The sequence below is a fragment of the Acanthaster planci genome, linkage group LG04, assembly GCF_054643075.1.
Source record: "Acanthaster planci isolate LZ-2023a linkage group LG04, COTS_SCS, whole genome shotgun sequence".
NCBI classification, from domain to species: domain Eukaryota; kingdom Metazoa; phylum Echinodermata; class Asteroidea; order Valvatida; family Acanthasteridae; genus Acanthaster; species Acanthaster planci.
The window spans coordinates 10,287,668-10,308,129 of NC_141780.1; the positions used below are offsets into that span (position 1 = coordinate 10,287,668).

A 20,462-nucleotide genomic window follows, 5' to 3' on the forward strand; every position below is an offset into this window, starting at 1 on the left:
CAAGCCGGGTTCACTTGTACATGTACATGTACACTGTATATGAATGTACAGTACAGTACTGTACACGTACTGGCACATATCATAATATGCATATACATGTACTTGAACATGTACATGTACATGTACATATGACTGACGACGAGCACCACGGACCACTCACCCATGGTCCGTGCCTGAACGCAGTGTGGATTGGGTCAAAACGTCACACGTTGTTTTATTCATACATGTATTACGTCTATGTTGCATTATTCATGTTGTACCCGGCCTGCGCCCCATTTTTGCTTTTTTTTTGGAGTGTGACTAAGTTGTAAAGCGCCGCCCATCCCAGCGGCGCTATGCAATCTTTGGTCGTAAGTACACTGTACATGTACATGTACTTCTTCACGTTTTTGTGTGGAATTGTGGGAGTGTGTCGATGTCGGAAGTCCAGTGCCTCAAAGTCTGAATTTTCGGCTGCTTTTGTCACTTATCCACCATATTATGAAAGAAAGAGAAGTAAGTTACAACGGTATGATTGTAATTAGCATTCTGCCTTTGCTGTAGCTCCAAAATTAGTGACAACTTAGGCCTAATACAAAGAAAAAGTTGCATCAACACCCAGGAAGAGAATGAGGGTGAGCTCCAGTCTAGAGATTGACCGGTGTAAACCACAAGAAAGAGAGGTGGATGACGTCAAGTAGATTTTTAGAGCATTGGCCCACTGTGTGAGCAGAATTTCCGCCAGCAGGAGAGCTTGACATCAAATTGAAACTTCTTTAACTTGTTCACGCAGCCAAAGTGGAAGATCTTAGCAATTAAAGCCTATTAATCTCCAAGATTTTCCATTTAGATGCTTGAACAAGTACATGTATTTAATTTTGAATTTGATATCAAGTCTTCTTCATGAATTTTCCCCAACTTACGAGGGATTCAAAGGTACTTACCTACAGTATCAGGGATGGCTGATATAAATCACTTTGATTTAAATCACTGAGTTAAACATGGGAGTAGATTTGTGCTGGACTGATCTTAAACATGGGTTAAATCTGGCTCGGGAGAATGGATGTGACAAATGTCTAAGCCACAGTGTTGTGTCCATGTAAGTTCACCCCGTCCACTTAGTTTGTGCACATGTGCTAAAATTCGGCAAGTCGAGGTCACTTTCTGTAGCTTGTTAAAATGGCGACGCCAGCCAGCAAATGACTACACCAAAATCTATCTGCGGAGATCTTCCGCACTGTGTAAACGCTTGCTGAATGAATAAATAATCAGGCTTCAGATTTCATTTTGTGATGTGTTTCTTGTTAAAAGTGACTTTTGGGAGAAAATGGGGTGAAAGATGTATGTGTATGTTACATGTCTGAACTTGAAAAGGGTTTTTTAAACTTGAAAATCTGAATTGTTCTCCAGTAAGTCCACACATGCTGCATATCCTGATAACTGAAACAGTGTTTGAAAAAGGCACCATGTTATGTTTAAGCCGTAGCAAATTGTCCTTTGTTAGTTCGATCAATTTCAATTTTGGCTCTCTGTTGACCAGTCGGCCGTGGTTTAAGTGTGCACAGGTGCAAGTTCATGTACATGTATAGTACATGTACCTCATCAACGCACGTAATTACTACGGACTAATGATTCTCGTGCAAGATATTAAATTCGCAATAACTTAAAAATACTACCGATGTTTTAATTAGACCTTTGGATGAACTGGAGAAGTTGTTTTAAAGTGGAAAAGAGCGTGGACGTATTTTCTTTCCAATCTGATTGTGTTCATTTTTTGTAAAAATCACTTTTGCAAAATTTGTTTCAAATTTGTGCAACTTGGTTCATATAATGCGGTGGTTTATTGTTGTCTAATCCATTTTTAGTTATTAGGTTATCTTCATGAACTTTTTTTTGGTGTTGTTAAAATTAATTATGATCTTCATCCGTGAAAAGAAAGTCGGAACGATATTCAACGTCGCCTGCCTCGAAATCCACAGTAAAGTGCTCAAGTACGCATGCGCTAGCTCTCAACTAAGTGGTGCACGAGGGCATGGGAGTGAACATACGTGTGTGTCCATGGTACGTAAATAGCGCCCTCAGGAGGAGAGATGGAGACATGCTGTGCCATTTTGGAGAAGGGAAATAAAGCTGGGTAATTGTTCAGAGTATTTCTAAATTTCTCATGTATTTACTGCATTTACTGAACCTTGAACATAACATATTTTGGCGATGAAGGAGGATAGAATGTACTTACAGGGATTTTACGCCTCGGCATCGATTCCACCTCCTCCATTTTTTTCTCTTAACACCTTGAACTGCGTCCGCTCCATGGATGCAGTGGAGAGGTATGTTTGAAACATACACAATTGCATCAGGCGCCAAAACTTACTCTGCTGTTCGTAAATGTACATGGCCTTGGTATTGAAGGTCAGCACATATTCCATGCATTGCCACAAGAGAATGCAGTTGACAAATATGAAGCTGCTCTCCATGTCCTTGACAGACATTTCCAGCTCAAACTGAACATTGTGGCTGAATGCTACAAATTTCACAGATGTTCCCAATTGCCAGGGGAATCTGTTGAGGATTACATTTGCGAGTTACGTGCGCTTGCATCCTACTGCAACTTTTGTAATATGTCAGATGAACTCATCAGAGATCAATTCGTTGAACGCACATGTACTCAACGCAGATTTGAGAGAGACTTCTTCTGGAACCAGAGCCAACACTTGCAAATGCAATCACCATTGCCCGATCAGTTGAGTCAGCACTGAGAGAGTCCAAAATCATCAGAGAGAAATCTGGCCATACAGCAGATGTGGACGTACATACAGTTAAACACTGTAGGCCTCGTAAACATCACTGACTGTGCCAACATCATACTACTGCTGATAAAGTGCACACCCCGAAACCAGCAACGGTGCAGACACAGTATTTTACAGATGTGGTGAACAATCCCACAAGGCTAACAACCTGAACTGCAAAGCTAGGACTGCTACATGTATATGCACTAAATGCCGTAATTGGGACATTACACTCGTGTTTGTCAGTCTACATGCAATCCAGTTCATGGTATACACACCGAAGAAGATCCTGTCACTCTTCCTGCGTACAGTGATTCCAATGTCCTGACAATCCAGCATACTTCGCATGTGGACAGTGTCAAGTGCTCTGTCATTCTTTGCTCATCTGTTCCCTTTTCATGATTGTTGATACTGGTGCTGCTGTGTCAATACTACATTTGGAAAGTTCTTCGCATGTGAGGCCTTGCAACCTACAACAGATAAACTTACTACATACCTTCGTGATCCCATTACGTTCCACACCACTGTACGTCTTGTGAAGGATCCAAAGCGAAGTGTCTATGGGGTCGCTGTTTCACATTACGAACTGACCACCCAGCTTTGACAACATTGCTTTCTATATGTGGTACTGGTCACAAACCAATGTGCATTGCCAGATGGGTGGCACGCTTGCTGAACTTCGACTACGACGTTGAATTTTGTGCTGGAGCACACAATCGAGTGGCTGATGGTCTATCCAGATGAAATTATTGTTCAGTGGATCTCAGCCTTACTGGTTGATACTTCTGCGGTCACAAAGACTGAACTCCAAACTGCAACAATGACAGACACAGTCCTTCAACCTGTGCCTGACTACATCATCTCTGGTTGGCCCTCTTAGCAGAAAATTACCTCCGAGATACAACCCTACTTCACCCTCAAGGATGAACTTTCAGTTGTTGATAACTGTGTTATGCGAGGCGATCATTTTGTTATTCCATGTGCTCCTCAGCCTGGCTTAATTACCTTAACACATCAAGGGCACCAAGGCATCGTTTGCACAAAACAACGCCTATGTTAATGCTACTGGTGGCCAGAAATGGACAAGCAGATCAAGCACCAAATTCACAACTGTTCTGCTTGTCAAGCTTGTGACAAGACAATGTATACTCGCACTCCATCACTACAGCCTGTTCCCCTTCCTGCAAAACAATGGCAAAAGCTAGCTATTTACATTTGCGGTCCCTTTGAACATGGCCGACACAACTGCAGATTCGCAATTGTCGTTGAGGACTACTACAGTAAGTGGTCAGAAATTGCCTTTACAGCTGAGGCCACTTCACGGTCCATCTGCTCCATGCTTGACTCTCTTTTTGCAAGTGAAGGGCTTCCTGATGAACTGGTTTCAGACAATGGAACACAGTACAGTAAAAAAGATAATCGATGACTCGCGGTGTCGTGTTGCTGGTAGCGATGTTTAGGCTGCTGGTGCTGCTAGCCTTCATCAGGCAACTGAGGTCTGGATGCTGCAGAGTCCGCTACATACCGCTGGACCGCGTCCTCCGTGTGTCCCCCGCCGTGTATTGTGGACGCAGTACGGGTGACCTCAGCGGGCGTCGCACGCTCCATTCCATGGGCGTGAGGGGGCGTGTCCTCGGTGTGGCTACACCGAGGACATGGGTACACAGTTTATTTTTGCCGACTTTCAGTCGTACCTAAGTCAGTGAGGAATATAACACATTCGCACATCTCTGTACCACCCGCAGGCAAACGGTGTTGTTGAGCAATTTAATCACATTCTTAAGCAAGCCCTCCAAATTGCGACTCATGAACACAAATCTTGGAAAGCTGCAACTCTGGAACTACTGACAGCATATCAAGCAATTGTACATGCTACTACTGGCAAGTAACTGGCAGACCTCCCACGTAACCAGCCCATGACTGCGAACCTGAACATTCGGTCCACATAGACTGGCCGATGTATATCACCTTACATCCACAGCAGAGTGGAACATCACTGACTGTTTAGTGACCAGGCAGGCAAGGTGCTTAACGTGGGACTTGTGGTTTTACAGCTCTAGTCAAGCGTAAAACACAAACAGAGGCTTGGTGCACCTGCATCCTGTTTACAGTCTGGATAACCATTCTTAGGACTTACCTGTCTCTAGCTATGAGGAAGAAAATGCATAGGACATTCTTCACCTTTCTTGGGGTAAACAAAGGAGCACGAAGGAGTATGAAATCAACATTTCCTGTGGAGTAAGCTGGAAAGGATCAGAGAATTTACTGAAGCAAAGCTCAAAGAAGAAATATAGAATTTAATGAAAGAAAAGTAAAAGAGGGAAACTCACAAATGGAAGCATAGTCCTGGTCATATAGACAAAAGGCTAACCCATCCCAAGACCTACTTTGGGTTGGGATACACCAAAAAAAATTGCCAACCCTGCTTCCTACTAGTTGTTGAGCAAGAGTGTTCCTGTCAGTGTATTGCATTGGATTGACCTTTAATTAACCTAATAACCTTTAATAAAGTGTTAATTTAAGATTTAAATGCTAAATCAGAAGTTTTTTGTTAAAGTATCCTGCTTTGAATTTTAAACATCTAAAAACTCCACTATTGGACCTTTTTCCTTGAGAGATCTCACGTTCTTTTCCTTCATGTTTAAATAAAGTATGTGGATTGTTAAGTGCCAGGTGAAAACTTACATGTAGAAGGCTTACATTAATGTGTCTTTGTCCCTTACTTGATTTCAGATATTTTTAGTTTTGCACTCTAATAATGCATGTGTATGTAAATTACATGTATAAGGACTGATTCAGAGTAACAAAGGGATATTATCAAACAAATATTTCGTAAGAACTATTGAGATCCAGTAAGTAGACAAGTAGTACTCCTTTTTGAATTTTGAATGGGATAGGTCTTTTTTTCAAATTTTTGCTGTTGACTATCACGGGGTTGTTCTACACACCACTTTTGTCCTTACCTTGGGCTGATTAACTTCAAATCCAGCAAATTGTAAGACTATTACCTGAGGATGTATGCCAAATAATGATGTAATCGTGACATCAACTGATTTATTATAGAATTTTGAATATTTAAATTTTCCCCATATGTTTTGTACACGTTTTCAATGCAACATTTTGGTTGTTCACATGTCATCAAAGTCACACAAAGCAAAGACCTCGAAGCAAATATAATGCTATGATAATCATGTCATGATGATGTCACAAAGTAATTTATCATTAAATTTTCAATATTCAAATATTATGTTAATGTTGTTAAAATCCATATAAAATCAACCGTGGCCTCCCGCAACATTCTGTTTGCGGCAAGTACCAGGGTAAAATTGGGTCTTCAATTCCTCTTGTGTGGGTCAAATCACGTGACTTTCCTTCCGGTTTAAACCGGAACTGGGCTTATCATTTTTAATAAAAGCAGTAATGTGTATCAAGTTGTTTTCAACGGTGTTAGTTGGTGGAGGTATAGTACTCTTGAAATCATCTACTGATGACGTCACATAATTGTTGAGTGCCCTCTAGCGACAGGTTGAAAATTTTGAAAACTGGATTTTTTGGAGGTGTCTATGGCAAAGTCTGTCCGACTCGCCTGAAAATTGACGTGGATGATGGTATTTACCCAGTTAACACATACATGTATGTGAAATTTGGGACAGGTGACGTCATCATACCGGAAGTTACTTTAAAAAATCCTTTTGTTCTACAAAGTTTGGTAAAAAATCAACTGTAAAAGATTTCAGAGTGGATTGTCCGTTAGATGATAGCTGAAACATTGAAGTCAACTGCATGAATTTTTTAATTGGTGTACTTTTTCACAATGTTTGCGAACTCGAAAATCCCATTCGCATACTGTGCATTGGCTATTGCCTGTGTGGACGTGCAATAACTGCCTGTACCATAGGCAGTGCAATGCGCAAACATGTGGCGGGGAAAGCATGGGAGCATAAATTGTCACGCCCCACTGTGGGAAGGAGGGAAGCGGTCCCATTGAAATTTAAACTGCAGACTTAACAACAACTGTTGGAATCCTGCCCATTCCAACTTCCTTTTTTATCAAACCAAACAGGTTCCAAATAGCTAAATGTTTGTCTACCGACAAACACAACATTCCTCTTGTTGTTTTCTTTATCGTTATCCAGGCTTACGTGACTGGCCCTTCAGGAGTAGTAAGGTTGGTGTAGTTACTCTTTCCTCGCATTCCACCTCATAGTTATCCTTGAGGTGGATGAGTCCCTTGTGGCAGCGAGTGCAATCGACGGCCCTGTCAGCCATGAGTTCCTGTAGGAACTTGGGGGAATGTTGCATTTCTTCAGTGATGCCTTGATGTGATATTTACACCTTTTCTTCTGGCCACCAACTGTGACCGTCTGCCAGTACACCACAGAAGACCTGGTAAGGGAGATGCTTGGGGCCCTTGTGACATGTGTGGCCGACCCATTGCAGCTGACGGCGTAGCAAGAGGACTTCCATTGGGGACACACCTAGACGTGTTTGTGACCCGTTGCCACCAGTGCACTCCCAGAATGCGGCACAAGCATCAGTTGTAGTATGTCTCCAGGGTATGGATCTGTGATCAGTAAGGAATGCAGGCCCCAGGATGGACACAGAGACTGCATTGAAGACTGCCATCTTTGTTTGGAAGGTAAACCTATAATTGAAGAAGACTCTAGCCAAGATTCTTCATCCCCTGGTCGGCAAGTCCCATGCAGCATCACATCAAGAACTCAGACCAGTTTTCATCTATCATCCAAGACCTCAAGCTGCAGCCAGGCGACGACATGGTCAGCTTTGATGTTGTGTCACTTTTCACCAATGTCCCCACTTCTGATGCCATCACCATAGCAAGGGGCAGACTCCAGGTGGACACCACCCTCAAGGATCACACGGACCTCAACCCAAGCCAGCTCCATGACTACCTTATCACCCGCGTCAATTCAACCAGCTTCCAATGGCGGGACAAATTCTTTAAACAGTTAGCTGGAACCTCTACGGGATGGCTATTTCCCCGGTTCTGGCTGACGTATTCATGGAGGAATTAAAGCAGACCGGCATCGCCACCACAGACTATCGTCCAAAGATCTAGCTCCGGTATGTGGATGACACATTTGTCATCTGACAGCACAGGCAAGACAACCTTCAACAATTCTTGGAGCTCCTCAACGGGCTTCACAGCAGCTCCAGTTCACCATGGAAAAAGAGAGAAGTGGCAGCATTTCCTTTCCTGATGTTGAGGTATCCAGAAGTCAAGATGGCCACCTCACCTGTGAGGTGTACCGCAAACCCACTTACACCAACAGATACCTCAGCGGCTCCTCCGTCCATCACCCCAAAATCAAGTTTTTTTTTTGCAGGGCTTACAACATCTGTGACAAGGAACACCTCGCAGAAGAAATGCACCACATCTCCACAGCACTTCAATGCAACAGCTACAAACCCCAGCAGATCAAGACTCAAGACCCAAGACCAAGATCCCCTCCGGGCGGAAGGGTCTCCTATACCCAAAGCCAATCAGATGAGGCCCCTAGTTCTGTTACTCTCCCCTACCTAGGTTGTACTTCCCACCACATCCAGCACGTCCTGAGCAAGCATGACATCAAGGTATTCCACACAGCCCCTCTCAAGATCCACAACATGCTGAAATCCCACAAAGACTGACAAGCTGCGTGTCACCGACCAGGGGTGTACAAGTTTCCCTGCTAATGCGATAATGTGTATATTGGCGAGACTAGTAGGGACCCCCCCACCAGACTCAAAGAACACCAAGCTCATTGCAGGAAGGGAGAGTATGAGAAGTCAGTGATAGTCAAGCATTCCCACTCTGAAGACCACCGCATCAACTGGGACCAAGCCCACCTCATCACCAGCATCGAGCACTGGTACCCAAGATGCATCAGAGAAGCCTTGGAGACTCTCAAGCACAACACCGTTCCCTAAGACATCAGCTTCGCCATCAGTGACATCTGGCAACCCCTGCTCCCCTCCCAGCCCAATGGGTCCTCTATACCCTAGGACACCCCCACCCCACCTATGGGTCTTCTAGACCTCCCGGCCACCTCACCCTGCCCACAAATATGCCCTACTGACCTGCTGGACCCCGTCCCACATGAGCACCCAGCTGAATCCACCAGTAGCATCCTTGTCACACCCCACTGTATCCTGTCACCTTATATAAAAAGCATCACCATCAACATCTCTTCAGCCTCCTGACGATGGCCTGAGCATGCAGTCTGAAACATTGAGTATACTCTTGGGTCTTTTCAGAACCACACATACTCATAAGAGATATATTCCTTCGCATGGTGCTACAGCAAGCCTTTCCACCTTTTGCTGAAGAGGCCGAAGGATAGGTTGCATCTTCAAGATGCAACCTATCCTTTGGCTACACATATCAGAATGTGAATCCTAAGGCCCAAAAAAGACTCCAGTTTCTGCTCATGGGCTTGGTCCAAAAGTGATGTACATGCACATATAATTGAGCACATTGCCTTGTTACTATGACAAGTGTGAATTAACAACTTTGAATTAATAAAAAGACCATATAATATGACAAGAGGCAATGGTTTCATCTCGCTCAAACAAGAGGCTTCTATTCTGGGCAGTATTGAGCTTGTTGAAAAACAATAGCGCAACCACGATGGAAAACTTCCTTTGTTTGGTTCACAGACATAGGCGCAGGTCCGAATCAATATTTGCTATGGCTGGAAATTACACCGAGTATTTGGCAGCATCCATGGCCAGTTCCCATAGAATGATGTGTTATATCAAGCCGCAGCCAACTGATTCAGACACGGCCTTCGTGTAAAGATACATAAAGGATGTCATCCGATAAGAGTGCCCTACTGAAATATATGGAGGCATACGGGATTCCTTCACCATATGTATTACTCAACCCCACCCATCAAAAACACATTGAAATTACGCAGTAGCAGAACTCCTGCTGATCAAGTAAGTTTGGCGGCTTTTGGAAATTGTTCTATGTGAAAAAAACTTCTTTATTTTGCTGATGCAGGGCTACTTTGACCCGTGCAGTGACCAAGAAACCGGAGACTTTTTGTTTTTGGCTTAAGCTGGGGATGGTCACGTTGGCAGACGATCACGTTGTCAATGAAATGCCAGTGGCATGAGCGAGGGTGCATCCAAGTCATCTTGTGCTTATTTGATTGTTTGAAGTTTATGTTTAGACTGTGTTCTGAACAGAGAGACGGTAGGCGCAGGCCGTTACAGTTGAGAGTTCCCACTCCATGTGCACCAAGGACACCTTCCCACACAGGTTAGTCACAGCCAACTTGAGCATTAAAGTCACCAAGGAGGACAACTTTGTTTTCCACTGTGATGCATCAAAGCTACTTACCCAGTTGCTTGTAAAACTCCTTCACAGCTTCCTCAGAAACTGGCGTCGGGGCATTGGCACTTAATATTGTGAGTGACTCAGCCTTAAATAGCAAGTGGCCGTACGGTGAAACACCAATGGAAGTCTCAGGCACACCTTTAACATGTGCTGAGCACATAATGAGCCAAAACCATGCTGTGTAGGACCCCCATCTGGGTAGCCCTTCCAGAAGAAAGTGTATCCAAATGTCGGCTCTACCAAAGAACCCTTGCTGTGAAGACGGGTGTTGCTCTAAGTAGCGATGTCGACACTGTAGCATGCCAGTTCTGCAGCAACAAGGGCTGTGCGCCAGCAGGGTTTGAATATTTCATGACACTAGCTTCAAATCCCTGCCGAGATCCAGATCTACTTGGGCTCACCTGATGCATGAGAGACAATTCATGGTTTGAATTTGGAGTGTCCTCTTCGTAGCGTTTGTCTGACAGGACACGACCTACAAGGCAGCAGATGGTTAAAATAGAAAAAAATGTCTCAGTGACATTTTACCCATATCAGGGGCAGTGGTTGGTGTGACGTGTACGCATATTATACCTATGGGGATCATCGCAGCTCTGAGATCCCCTGCAGTTCAGCCTGGGGTGGCAGGATGCCCAGTTACCTTGCGCTGCTACGAGGAGGCTGTAGGGATCCTGATGGTGGAGAGGCTATGTACTGGCACGGGAGACTTATGCACTAGGCTCCCTTTTCTCCCCAAAATGGGGCTAGCCATCAACTGCAGCAGAAGACAGGAAACAGGGTGTGCAATGCTAACTACAACTTCACTCCTGCACAAGATGCATCACACACATACCGTGTGGCGAGGCCACAAACACACACTTCTGCTTAAAAAGAAAGGGGTTGGAATCTACCCCCTTGGAATTGTTTTTTTTTGTGAAGACCCTTCCACAAAGGAGTATTTTCACTGATTATTTCTTAGGACCATTTCTTTATCAATTTCGTGTTAAAAAGTTGACATACCATTGTCAAGAAGTCCTTTTGAGGGGGGGTGCTGTTAACATGCACTTAGATGTACTTGTATGCATGCTCAATGCTTGCATGGATAGGCTGACACTTATGAGGGCATAAACTACCAGTACATGTACCCAATATAAATAACCACAAAACGAAACCCTTGCCAAATGTAAACTTCAAAGATGCACTGTTGATGAGGATATTTCTGTACATGCCAGGTTCCCAAAAGATTGGGCATAGGGCTGTGAAACTCTAAAGGGGGGGAACACCGACTAACTTAACCTAGATACAATGCAAATCAAATAGAGTTGAACTCATTTGAAGTTTTAAGTCGAAGTGTTTGTACCAGATAACCTGATGCCAAAACTTCTCTCAACAAAAAAGAAAATTGTGTATATTTTTTAACAGACAAGCCCCTCAGAAAGACCTTTAAATAAAAATGAGCTGTGAAAAAATCAGTACAAAATTTGATGCAAATTGGGTAAAAATATTTGGCCCTTTTCTTTCTCTTTCACTCCCACCGTACCAGCATATTTGCCATGACTCATCCTTTCTGACACTGAAAATTATATTTAAGTTTGCCTTCATCAAAAATATATAGTGAGTACAACATATTCATTGTGAATGTCATATTTGACAGAATTTCGATGACATTTGAGAATTTTGACATAAAATGCATAATGTAGGTTGTAAGTACCAAATATGTTGTTGCAAGTAACATTAGGGCTAAAAAATTCATCGTGCATTGTTCATTTTGCTGTTAGTTTTTTAGATCCCTGCTCAGAATTACATAGATCTAAGGGCATTTGATTTTCATCACAAATCTTACTTTATGTCTTGTACCTCATTTGTTTACACATGTAATTTTAGTTTTCAGTACGAAGATAAAAATCCCAAATTGTTACACTTCCATGGAGGGGCTCACAAATATCGAATGAAAAAGAGGGCGCATTTTCCTGGCTATTGTCAAAGGTCAAACAGCCCACAAGGCAGCAAAACATTTCTGCAATGTCACTGTTAAATATTGAAGGACATCCTGAAGTTGTCATTATCAGTATTTTAGAGCAGGGTTTACTGAAACATACTTGACCACTTCGTGCTGGGGGCATATATAAATGTTGATTCTGCTGAGCCTGGATATTTCTTTATTTCAATTTTCAAAATTCCTTAAAACTTCATATCTTCTTTTACTGGACACTTACACCCACACATAGGATTGTCTGATGGCTACTCTAATCTGACAAACAACATCTGTTGACGCCGGAGTATTTCATCTAGGCTTGCTGCCTTGTAAAAAGAGCCCAGATTGTGCAGTGTTACATAATTTGCTTTTGTTCCCAAGCTGGCAGAGTGTGCTGCTGACCTCTTTTCAACAGGGGCCAGATTAGCATGCAGCAGTAGTGTGTGGCTCATCACTGCAGCGATGGAACGCTTTTGTCCCCAGTTGTAATCTGCAGACGGATTCGCAGTGAATGCCACAGTGTGGTATACAGTTTCAAAACAAGGCTGGATTATCTCCATTATTTATAGTGGAAAAATGTTGGTACATTTAATTTCCAGCATCCTGGGCTTTTGTTACGAGTATGGTCTTTTGTTACAGGGCCCAGTTTCTTTTGTCTGATTTCAGATACCCCGCCTGCGCATATAAAGATAACATGCCCGAAACTGGGCTGCCAGGCAGCAAGTTGTGAAAAAAAGTGTCATTGTTGAAGTTGTAAAAGGATGATGGTGGTTTGGGGTCCTTTTGTGCATTACTTTTTGATTTAGCCTACTGGCTGTTTTTTACAGTTGATATCATTGACAGAACCGAATGATGTTCACGAATGTCAACTTCAGGACTTGCATTTGTGGGACATGTTTTTCAATTTTGTTATACTTTTAATGTAAATATTGTCTTTCACCACACAAATCTGTTCAAAATTAGTGCATATCCCAGTAATTTTTGGGTTACTAGGATTTACAGGTTGTTCATGTCTGTCAAAAGTGCAACTTTGAGACCATAATTAATCCAATAAGTGTCTAATGGCTCATATTTTGTGTGTCAACTGTTGTTTTCCTACCATCAAGGTAATTTCAGGAATTTTCTCAGGCAAATCCGAGTCAGGTTACATGGGAGATACAATGTACATGTAGTCTAGGCTGGATGCACTTTTCATTCCTCTGTAGCATTGTGCAGCTCCTCCAATCCACCTGGACCGGGGAGGTATTCAGTTATTTGGCGCAAAATGACTCCTGTTGTAACCTGTACGTCATGTTTGCCTCAGTTCATTTTGAAGAAAACACATTGTAGTTGACCTACGTGTAACAGCATTTCCGAGCAAAAAATGACAACTTACTGTACATACCAGTTGGTTTTCAACACTTATGATCCCAAATCAGTATACATATGTGTACCTTAGGTGGCCTGCAAGCACATGTCACTCCAGCTAGCTGGGAGCTGTTTATATAAGTCTCGTACTCACGAAGTGTGAGACCTACGTGTAAACTTGCAGACACCTGTATATGTAAATGTTGAATTGGCCGGTGACAAACTAGTGACTCATTTTAAGCGATTCAATATTCAAATAGTCAAATTTCAAGTCAAAACGGTGCCAATTTCCCTCCCCCCCTTTTTTGATAACCTATTTTTTTTGTTCTGTGCTAACGCTGTGCATCAGCTGCTTCCGTTGTTTAGCAACACCGTGAAATCAGCTTTGAGAACTAGACACCCTGTTTCCAAACTGTGTCTTTTTTTAACAATGGGATTTTCATCCATGGATGATCTATTACATTTGGATAATGTATGAATGTAAAAAAAACCTGTGAAATTCCAAGTTGGACTGATTTTGTGGCGTATGTTTGAAGTTCTAATGTCTGTCTGTCCCTAACAGTGGCAAAGTCACTTGACACTAACACTAAATTAACTTTATTTTGTATGGCATGAGGACTGCTAACAAAAACATGGTTATTTTCTATTTTACATCTGTTTCAGATTTGAAAAGATGAGCACTGAGGCCAGAATTATCGATGAGACTCTTTTTGAGAAGAGTGTACAGGATGTTCGTGCTGATGCAACAGACACCAGCCTACTTATTATTGGTCATGTGGACAATAATCCTGGTCTGGTTGATGTGGTGCACACAGGTAAAATTAGTGCTGTGATAAACAAACAACCCTAAATCTGAGAATTTGGTTCTGGGAAATGATGCCTCATAACAAGAAAATGATAATCAAGTTGCATTGTTGTACATGTATGTCTGCTGGCCTACGACTGGCCACCAGGCCTGGACATCAGCAATACTCTTTAAGATATTCATAGTTTGCTGGATCATGACAGAGTAGGAAATACATACATTTAAATGTATGGCGGAGTTGGGTTGGTGAAGTACTGGTAGTTCTTTCCTCGCCTTTTACCTCCTTGGCCCAAGTTTGATTCATATAGTCAGTCCACATGTGGATTGGGTTTTTCAGTCGCAACCCGATTCCGTGGGTTTTACTCAGAAATTTCCTCTCTGGCATTTTCCTCCCACCTGTAAAAATATGACTGCTTCTTATTGTCTTCTCAATGTAGATGTTGGTGAGTGTGAGTTGTTTGGCAGCTGCCCTAGGTGTGCTTGTATGCCATTGACTCTATCACTTTAATGTCATTATTATCTTTGATCGTCTTTTTCGGCTAGTGCGAAGCAAATGCGAGCCTATGTAATACCGATTTCCATCTTCTGTCTGTCCGACCGTCTTCAAATGTTTCAAGTTTTTCCTTGCATTTGAGTGCTTGTTTGCTTCCTCTTGGAATTCTATCAGTATTTAAATAGTCTCATATGGCATTAATGCTTAGAAACTTATGAATTTAATGAAAATACTCTGTAATACATACAGGTACAAATGTGTCCATAGTAGTATACATGTACATGTGGCATGTTCTTCATAAAATGGACCAAAATGCAACTCCGGATGTCATTTTTCAAACCTTGACTTTGATCATGTACAATACAAACTAGCACCTTCAGATTTATAAAAATGATTATATGGCGATAATTAGGCATAATATGTACTTATGGTGGACATTTGGTTGGCTACCAGTGTAGATCAAAGAGAGTTGAATTCATTTTAAGTTTTACTTCAAAGTGTGTTGCACCAGAGGACTTGATTTCAAAACTTCTCTCAACAAGAAGAAGAATTCAGTATATTTTCGACTGATGTATTTTAAAGCACCTAAGAAATAACTTATATAAGCCACGTAAAAAAGAGCACTAAATTGACGGAAAATGATGAGAAAAGTTTGGCTCTCTTCATTCTCTTACCGTTTATAATCACTCCCACTATACCAACATATTTGCCAGGTCTTGTATATTTCGACCACCAAAATTATCTTTACATTCGGTTGCATCAAAAATTTATAATGAGTACAATATGTTCGTTGCAAACGTTATATTTTACAGAATTTTGATGATGTTCAAGAATTTTGACAGAAAGTGCATGACGTTCGAGAATGCCGAAAATGCTGTCACATGTAGTTCTCAAAAATTCAATGCGCGATTTTCAGTTTGCGGGTTATTTTGGAGATAACTTGCTGAAAATAAAATTAAAATTAACCGCTCTGAGCATTAGATTTTCATCATAAATCGTTTTTTATGTCTTGAATGTCATTTTTTTGCAAATGTCATTCAGAAAGACTGATTTTCTTTTGAGAAAAATTGTTCTGAAGAGAAAAATCGTGGAGTGTGGCCATTCCATGGAGGGGCTCATGAATATCGAATAAAAAGAGGGCGCACCATCTGGGTTGATGTCAAAGGTCAAACAGGCCACAATGCAAGGAAATATTTCTCAAATGTCACCGTGAGAGATTGATGGAAGCCGCAACATCACCACGATTGATATTTTGGACTGCAGTTTTGGGAACATACTTGAAGAAAATGTGTACATCGATGGATTTTACTCGCTTTTTTTTGCAGTCGATTTTTTGACACTTATGACAGAATCGAATGACATTCGTGACTTCCGACTTCGGGACCCGATTAATTGTGAGAGGTACTTTTAAATTTTGTGATTATGGTTTTAATATGTGTAAATATTATCACCTTTCACCACAAATAAATCTGTGTAAAATAACTTCGGGGATTATCACTCCTCAGTAAATTCTATTGGCTCAGATTTTAACAGGGTGTTCATGTCCATCAAAATTGCTATCGTTCGAGACTTTAATTAATTAACTCCAATTAAGTTGAAAGGTTGACACGGTCATCATTGTTCCATATATCAGCCATGGCTTCCCTCATTACATCAAACATTGGATATTAATTCTCTGCGGTTCACTTCAGAAAAAATGAACCCCCAAAGTTGAACATTATCTTATGGTCCATATTTTGAGGAACCTGCCATATGTACAGAGCACTGCACATGTACATGTATACATGTATATACACGTATAGACGGTGTTAAGACACATACAAATGTACATGAACACTATGTGGGGAAAATGTAAGGGGATGGGGGGAACTCCAAGTGACAGATTAGGATGTACATGTACATGTATGTTTGGGGTACCTTTATGAGGAGAATCAGGGGGAAAAGGTACATGTACATGTGTGTATCTGTAGAAAGTGGATGAAATGCTGGATAAGGTTGGCATAATGGATGAGCTTGATAAGTGGGATGATGGGACAGCCAGAGTAAGAAGTGAAGGGAATAATACGAGCAGGAGTGGGGTAGCAGATGGCTCGGATGATGGGGACGGGGAGGTACATGTAGGAAATGGACAAGATGATGGAGGGGTGGAGTCAGATATGGATGCAAAGATAAGGTGGATGTGGAGTTGGAGATACATGTAGAAAGGATGAGAGGGATCAAAGTAGACATAGCAGGTATGGGATGATGGTGGGTAGAATTGTAGAAGATGGGATGACGGGGTTGGATGCAAAGTGCGAAACTGTACTTTAGAGGAATTTAAATTACCTGTCAAACTCACAAATGCACTGCTTATCTGGGCATCCAGGTCTAGTCTGACTGTACTGGATCCACATTCTTTAGGTATTCCTCTCTCCTGTAAAGAACTATGAAGCCTTTGTATGCATGTCTCCCTTGATGGTGGTCTTTGCTGATTTACTTTTGTGCATCTGTATTGTTGTACATGTATGTCAATCAATCTTGTTAAAAATTTTGGTGAATCTTGCTTAGTATTTTTTTATTTAATTAAGTAACCATAGTTGGATTTCTCTTCACATACACTGTACATGTAAGCTGTTATTACAGGAAAGAAATTCAAACTCATAGCAAGCAGTGAGCCACTAAAACTAGAATGGCTTTGCCATTCTAGTTTTCCAGAAAGTTGGGTCAGGCAGGAGGTTTTTTATACTGCTTTCGTTTTCCTCAAGATTTTTTTCTCTTGGCTTTGTCACAAGTTTGCGAAGAAAGGCATTCTTTTTCTTGTTTTTTTTTTTGGCTTTTTTGCAAGTTGCCAAAAAAAGGTGTTCCTTTTCTTGTGATTTTTTTGCTTTTTTGCAAGTTCCGAAAAAGGCATTCTTTTGATTCTTTTTTTCCTTTTCATCGGCTTTTTGGAAATTTTGTGAAAAAGGCATTTCTTTTGTTCATTTTTTTGGGGGGCTTTATTGCAATTTTGCACAAAAAGGCATTCTTTTTGTTCATTTTTTTTCATGTTTCTTCCCTCTTCTGTTGCTAAACCCATTTGTTTTGTGCACATTTCTTCCACTATCAACTTCATTCCCTTTGCAGTTTTGGACCTTAGGCGTCATCCCTAAATTGACTGTGTTCCACGGCGTGGACATTACACAGAATCCCTGCCGAACAAAAGAGCACTTGACAACCCGGCTCCGCAGACAGAACACAATATGCAAGCTTTATTTAAATTACCAACCTCATGAATACCCCGTCCTTCCACGTATAGGCTGGCAATCTGTGGCAACGCGAATTCCACTGAATTAGCATGTGGCCGACTAACTGCGGCGCGGCTGGCGGACTTCTCGAGACAAAATGCCGATTGGCAGGCCGACATGAAAAACCACAAGGTTTTGAAGTCTGCCAGACCTCCTGGTGCGAATTCGGTAACGGATGCTTGCATCAGTGGTGTGGCACATGAGGGCAGAAAGCTGTTTGAATTGTTTGTCAGTGCAGACAATTCAGGAGTATATTTAATATATTTCAGGAGTGGCAACATGTATTTTTAGAGCAACTACAATGCCATTTTATCAGTATTTGTCGTACATTGAACCTCCGAGTGGATGCTGAATGAAAATCCACAACAGCTGCACTTAACAACCCTATTTCGTACCCACGCTATGCCATGTTCTTGCGTCCGTAGCATCTCCCCTTTCGGCACTAGGGCGCAGGCCAACGTTCATGTACATGAACTAGTTACGTTGCTCTCTAGAATAAATATAGCCACCCTATGCAATTAATTCAGTTATACAACGACCCCTGCTAAAGAGAAATCACGCTTCCTACCACCTCAACCACTTGCTGCCGGGGGCTTTGTTAGCGGAGCCATAGGCCTTATGTTTTCAACTTTTACAAATTCACATATTAGAATATTAGAATTAAAGGTGAGTTCATCACAACAGAATTTTCTAGTCTGCACCAATATCAAGAGGAGCATTAGTATTGAAGCACATACAACTTTCTGCTTAAAAACGCAATGACGGTTAATCTATTTTTTGAGCCATACACTACTGATTTAATTGAGGTACCCCTCGAACTCGTACTCGCTCGCACCTGGCGGTTAAAGCCTCGTATCCCCTCAAAAATTTTGCGAGGGAAAACGAGCGCTCGCGATACCCGCGAGCGTAAACGAGCCCTCGCGGGCACGCTCGCGAGACAGCACGAGCGCTGTCGAGTACAGTAAACAACGAGCGTTAGCGAGTGCCACTGGTGGGTGACGGATGACCTCCACGCGTGCTCCGAATACCGGCCCAGTCACGACTCAGTGGCCGTTTACAGTCGTGAAGTCGTTGCGGCCCTTCTGCAAACTTCGTTGCTGCAAGTCTTAAATTCCACGATGACGTTTACAGTGGAAATCGGGAGACATGTGATTGATTCAGTGGCATTGTATTGGCGCTAAAAAGGTGGCCTTTATGGAAATTTCGTAAAATTTTATTGGTCGTTCGTTACTGCGGAAAGGTACTGTGAAGGGATTTTTTTACCTTTGGTTCTTGGTTCAGAAATATTTAGCAGAGCCATGACTCGCTAGGCTTAGTTTAAGTTTACAGTAATTGCTTTGCAATTTCACTTTCAATGAAGCTGAGCATTTTTGATCTCTGAGCAAAAATTAGCTGGCATTTATTTACCCCCAATTTTTTTTCGGCAATCATTTTTAGGGAAAGGTCGGACAGTTGACGTCTTTGTACACATGCACATGTACAAAATGTAACGACAACAGTTTTTGTTAGTTGTTATTTGTTTTGTTATCCATGATACCTGGAAGTGGCGGATTCCACTGTTGGATATCAGATTAAATAAATAAAAATAAATATGATTAGTGGGTTCGGATTGATTGTGTAACCAGATAAAGTAAATGATACCCTTGTTAGACTATGCAGGTCAGGTCATTCCAGCCACCTTGGCTTAATCATACTTTCACAGTCTATTCGCGATAATGTTTCGCCCTACCATGAACGCTTGAAAATATGACAAGCGCAAGTCATCTGCAGCTGTCTTCAAGGAAACCACGTTCCTACAGCATCACCTTATCTTTCTTTGACGGTTAAAGTTGTCAATCAGGCCTACGGCCTTGGCATTTTGTCTAGGCAGTATGGACAGTGTGGTGAAAGTAAAGTCTTGTATAAGTTGTAGCGGTAATAGGGACAAGATTCTTCAGTCATTTGGCGGAATTCTGTCTATCTTGTTTCGACTTACCGGCTCTAATTTTAAGATCTTACTTATTCTTTAGCTCCGATCATAGAAATTGACATTTAACTTTTGACACTGAAATCACTTTCCAGCATACTTTTCTTCTCGTTGTATTTTGACGGTCAAGTTTTTATAACCGTAAATATTCTGGAATAATATTTACAAATCCCTGTTACCTCCATGAGTCACGTCTTTTTACCAGGAAATATACCTCCATGGTACATGTACACATACACAGTGCGTGTACTAGCGCTCAGCATGTATCCCACGTATACATGTACATGTACATGTACATTGTACAGTACTGTACTGTACACGTACAGCGTAATTATTCTGATGCAGCAGTCGCACGAGCAAAGCGCACGTGGTGTGGCCGGTTCCGTACAATGCCGTCGCACAGACCTGACGCCAGGGTAGGATTTGGAGATAAATGTAATTTGAGACATCGGTTTTCATTGGCTCTTTTATGGACAAGAAATGGTAACGTTGCAAACGGACCAATGACATTCAATGTGTGAAGA

General features: G+C 41.9%; 1 protein-coding gene across 9 annotated transcripts in view; it reads left to right on the plus strand.

Annotated features, from left to right (window-relative positions):
• The first annotated feature begins 328 nt into the window (after positions 1-328).
• LOC110988584 (uncharacterized) overlaps positions 329-20,462 on the plus strand; it is a 150,181-nt gene continuing 130,047 nt past the window's right edge. For 7 of the 9 annotated variants that reach the window (XM_087135699.1, XM_022252258.2, XM_087135704.1 and 4 more), the window contains exons 1-2: positions 357-495; positions 14,075-14,226. In XM_087135699.1, the coding sequence (XP_086991825.1) occupies positions 14,085-14,226 (142 nt within the window). In that variant the 5' untranslated portion in view covers positions 357-495; positions 14,075-14,084. The other 2 variants (XM_087135698.1, XM_087135702.1) reach the window with 2 other exon arrangements.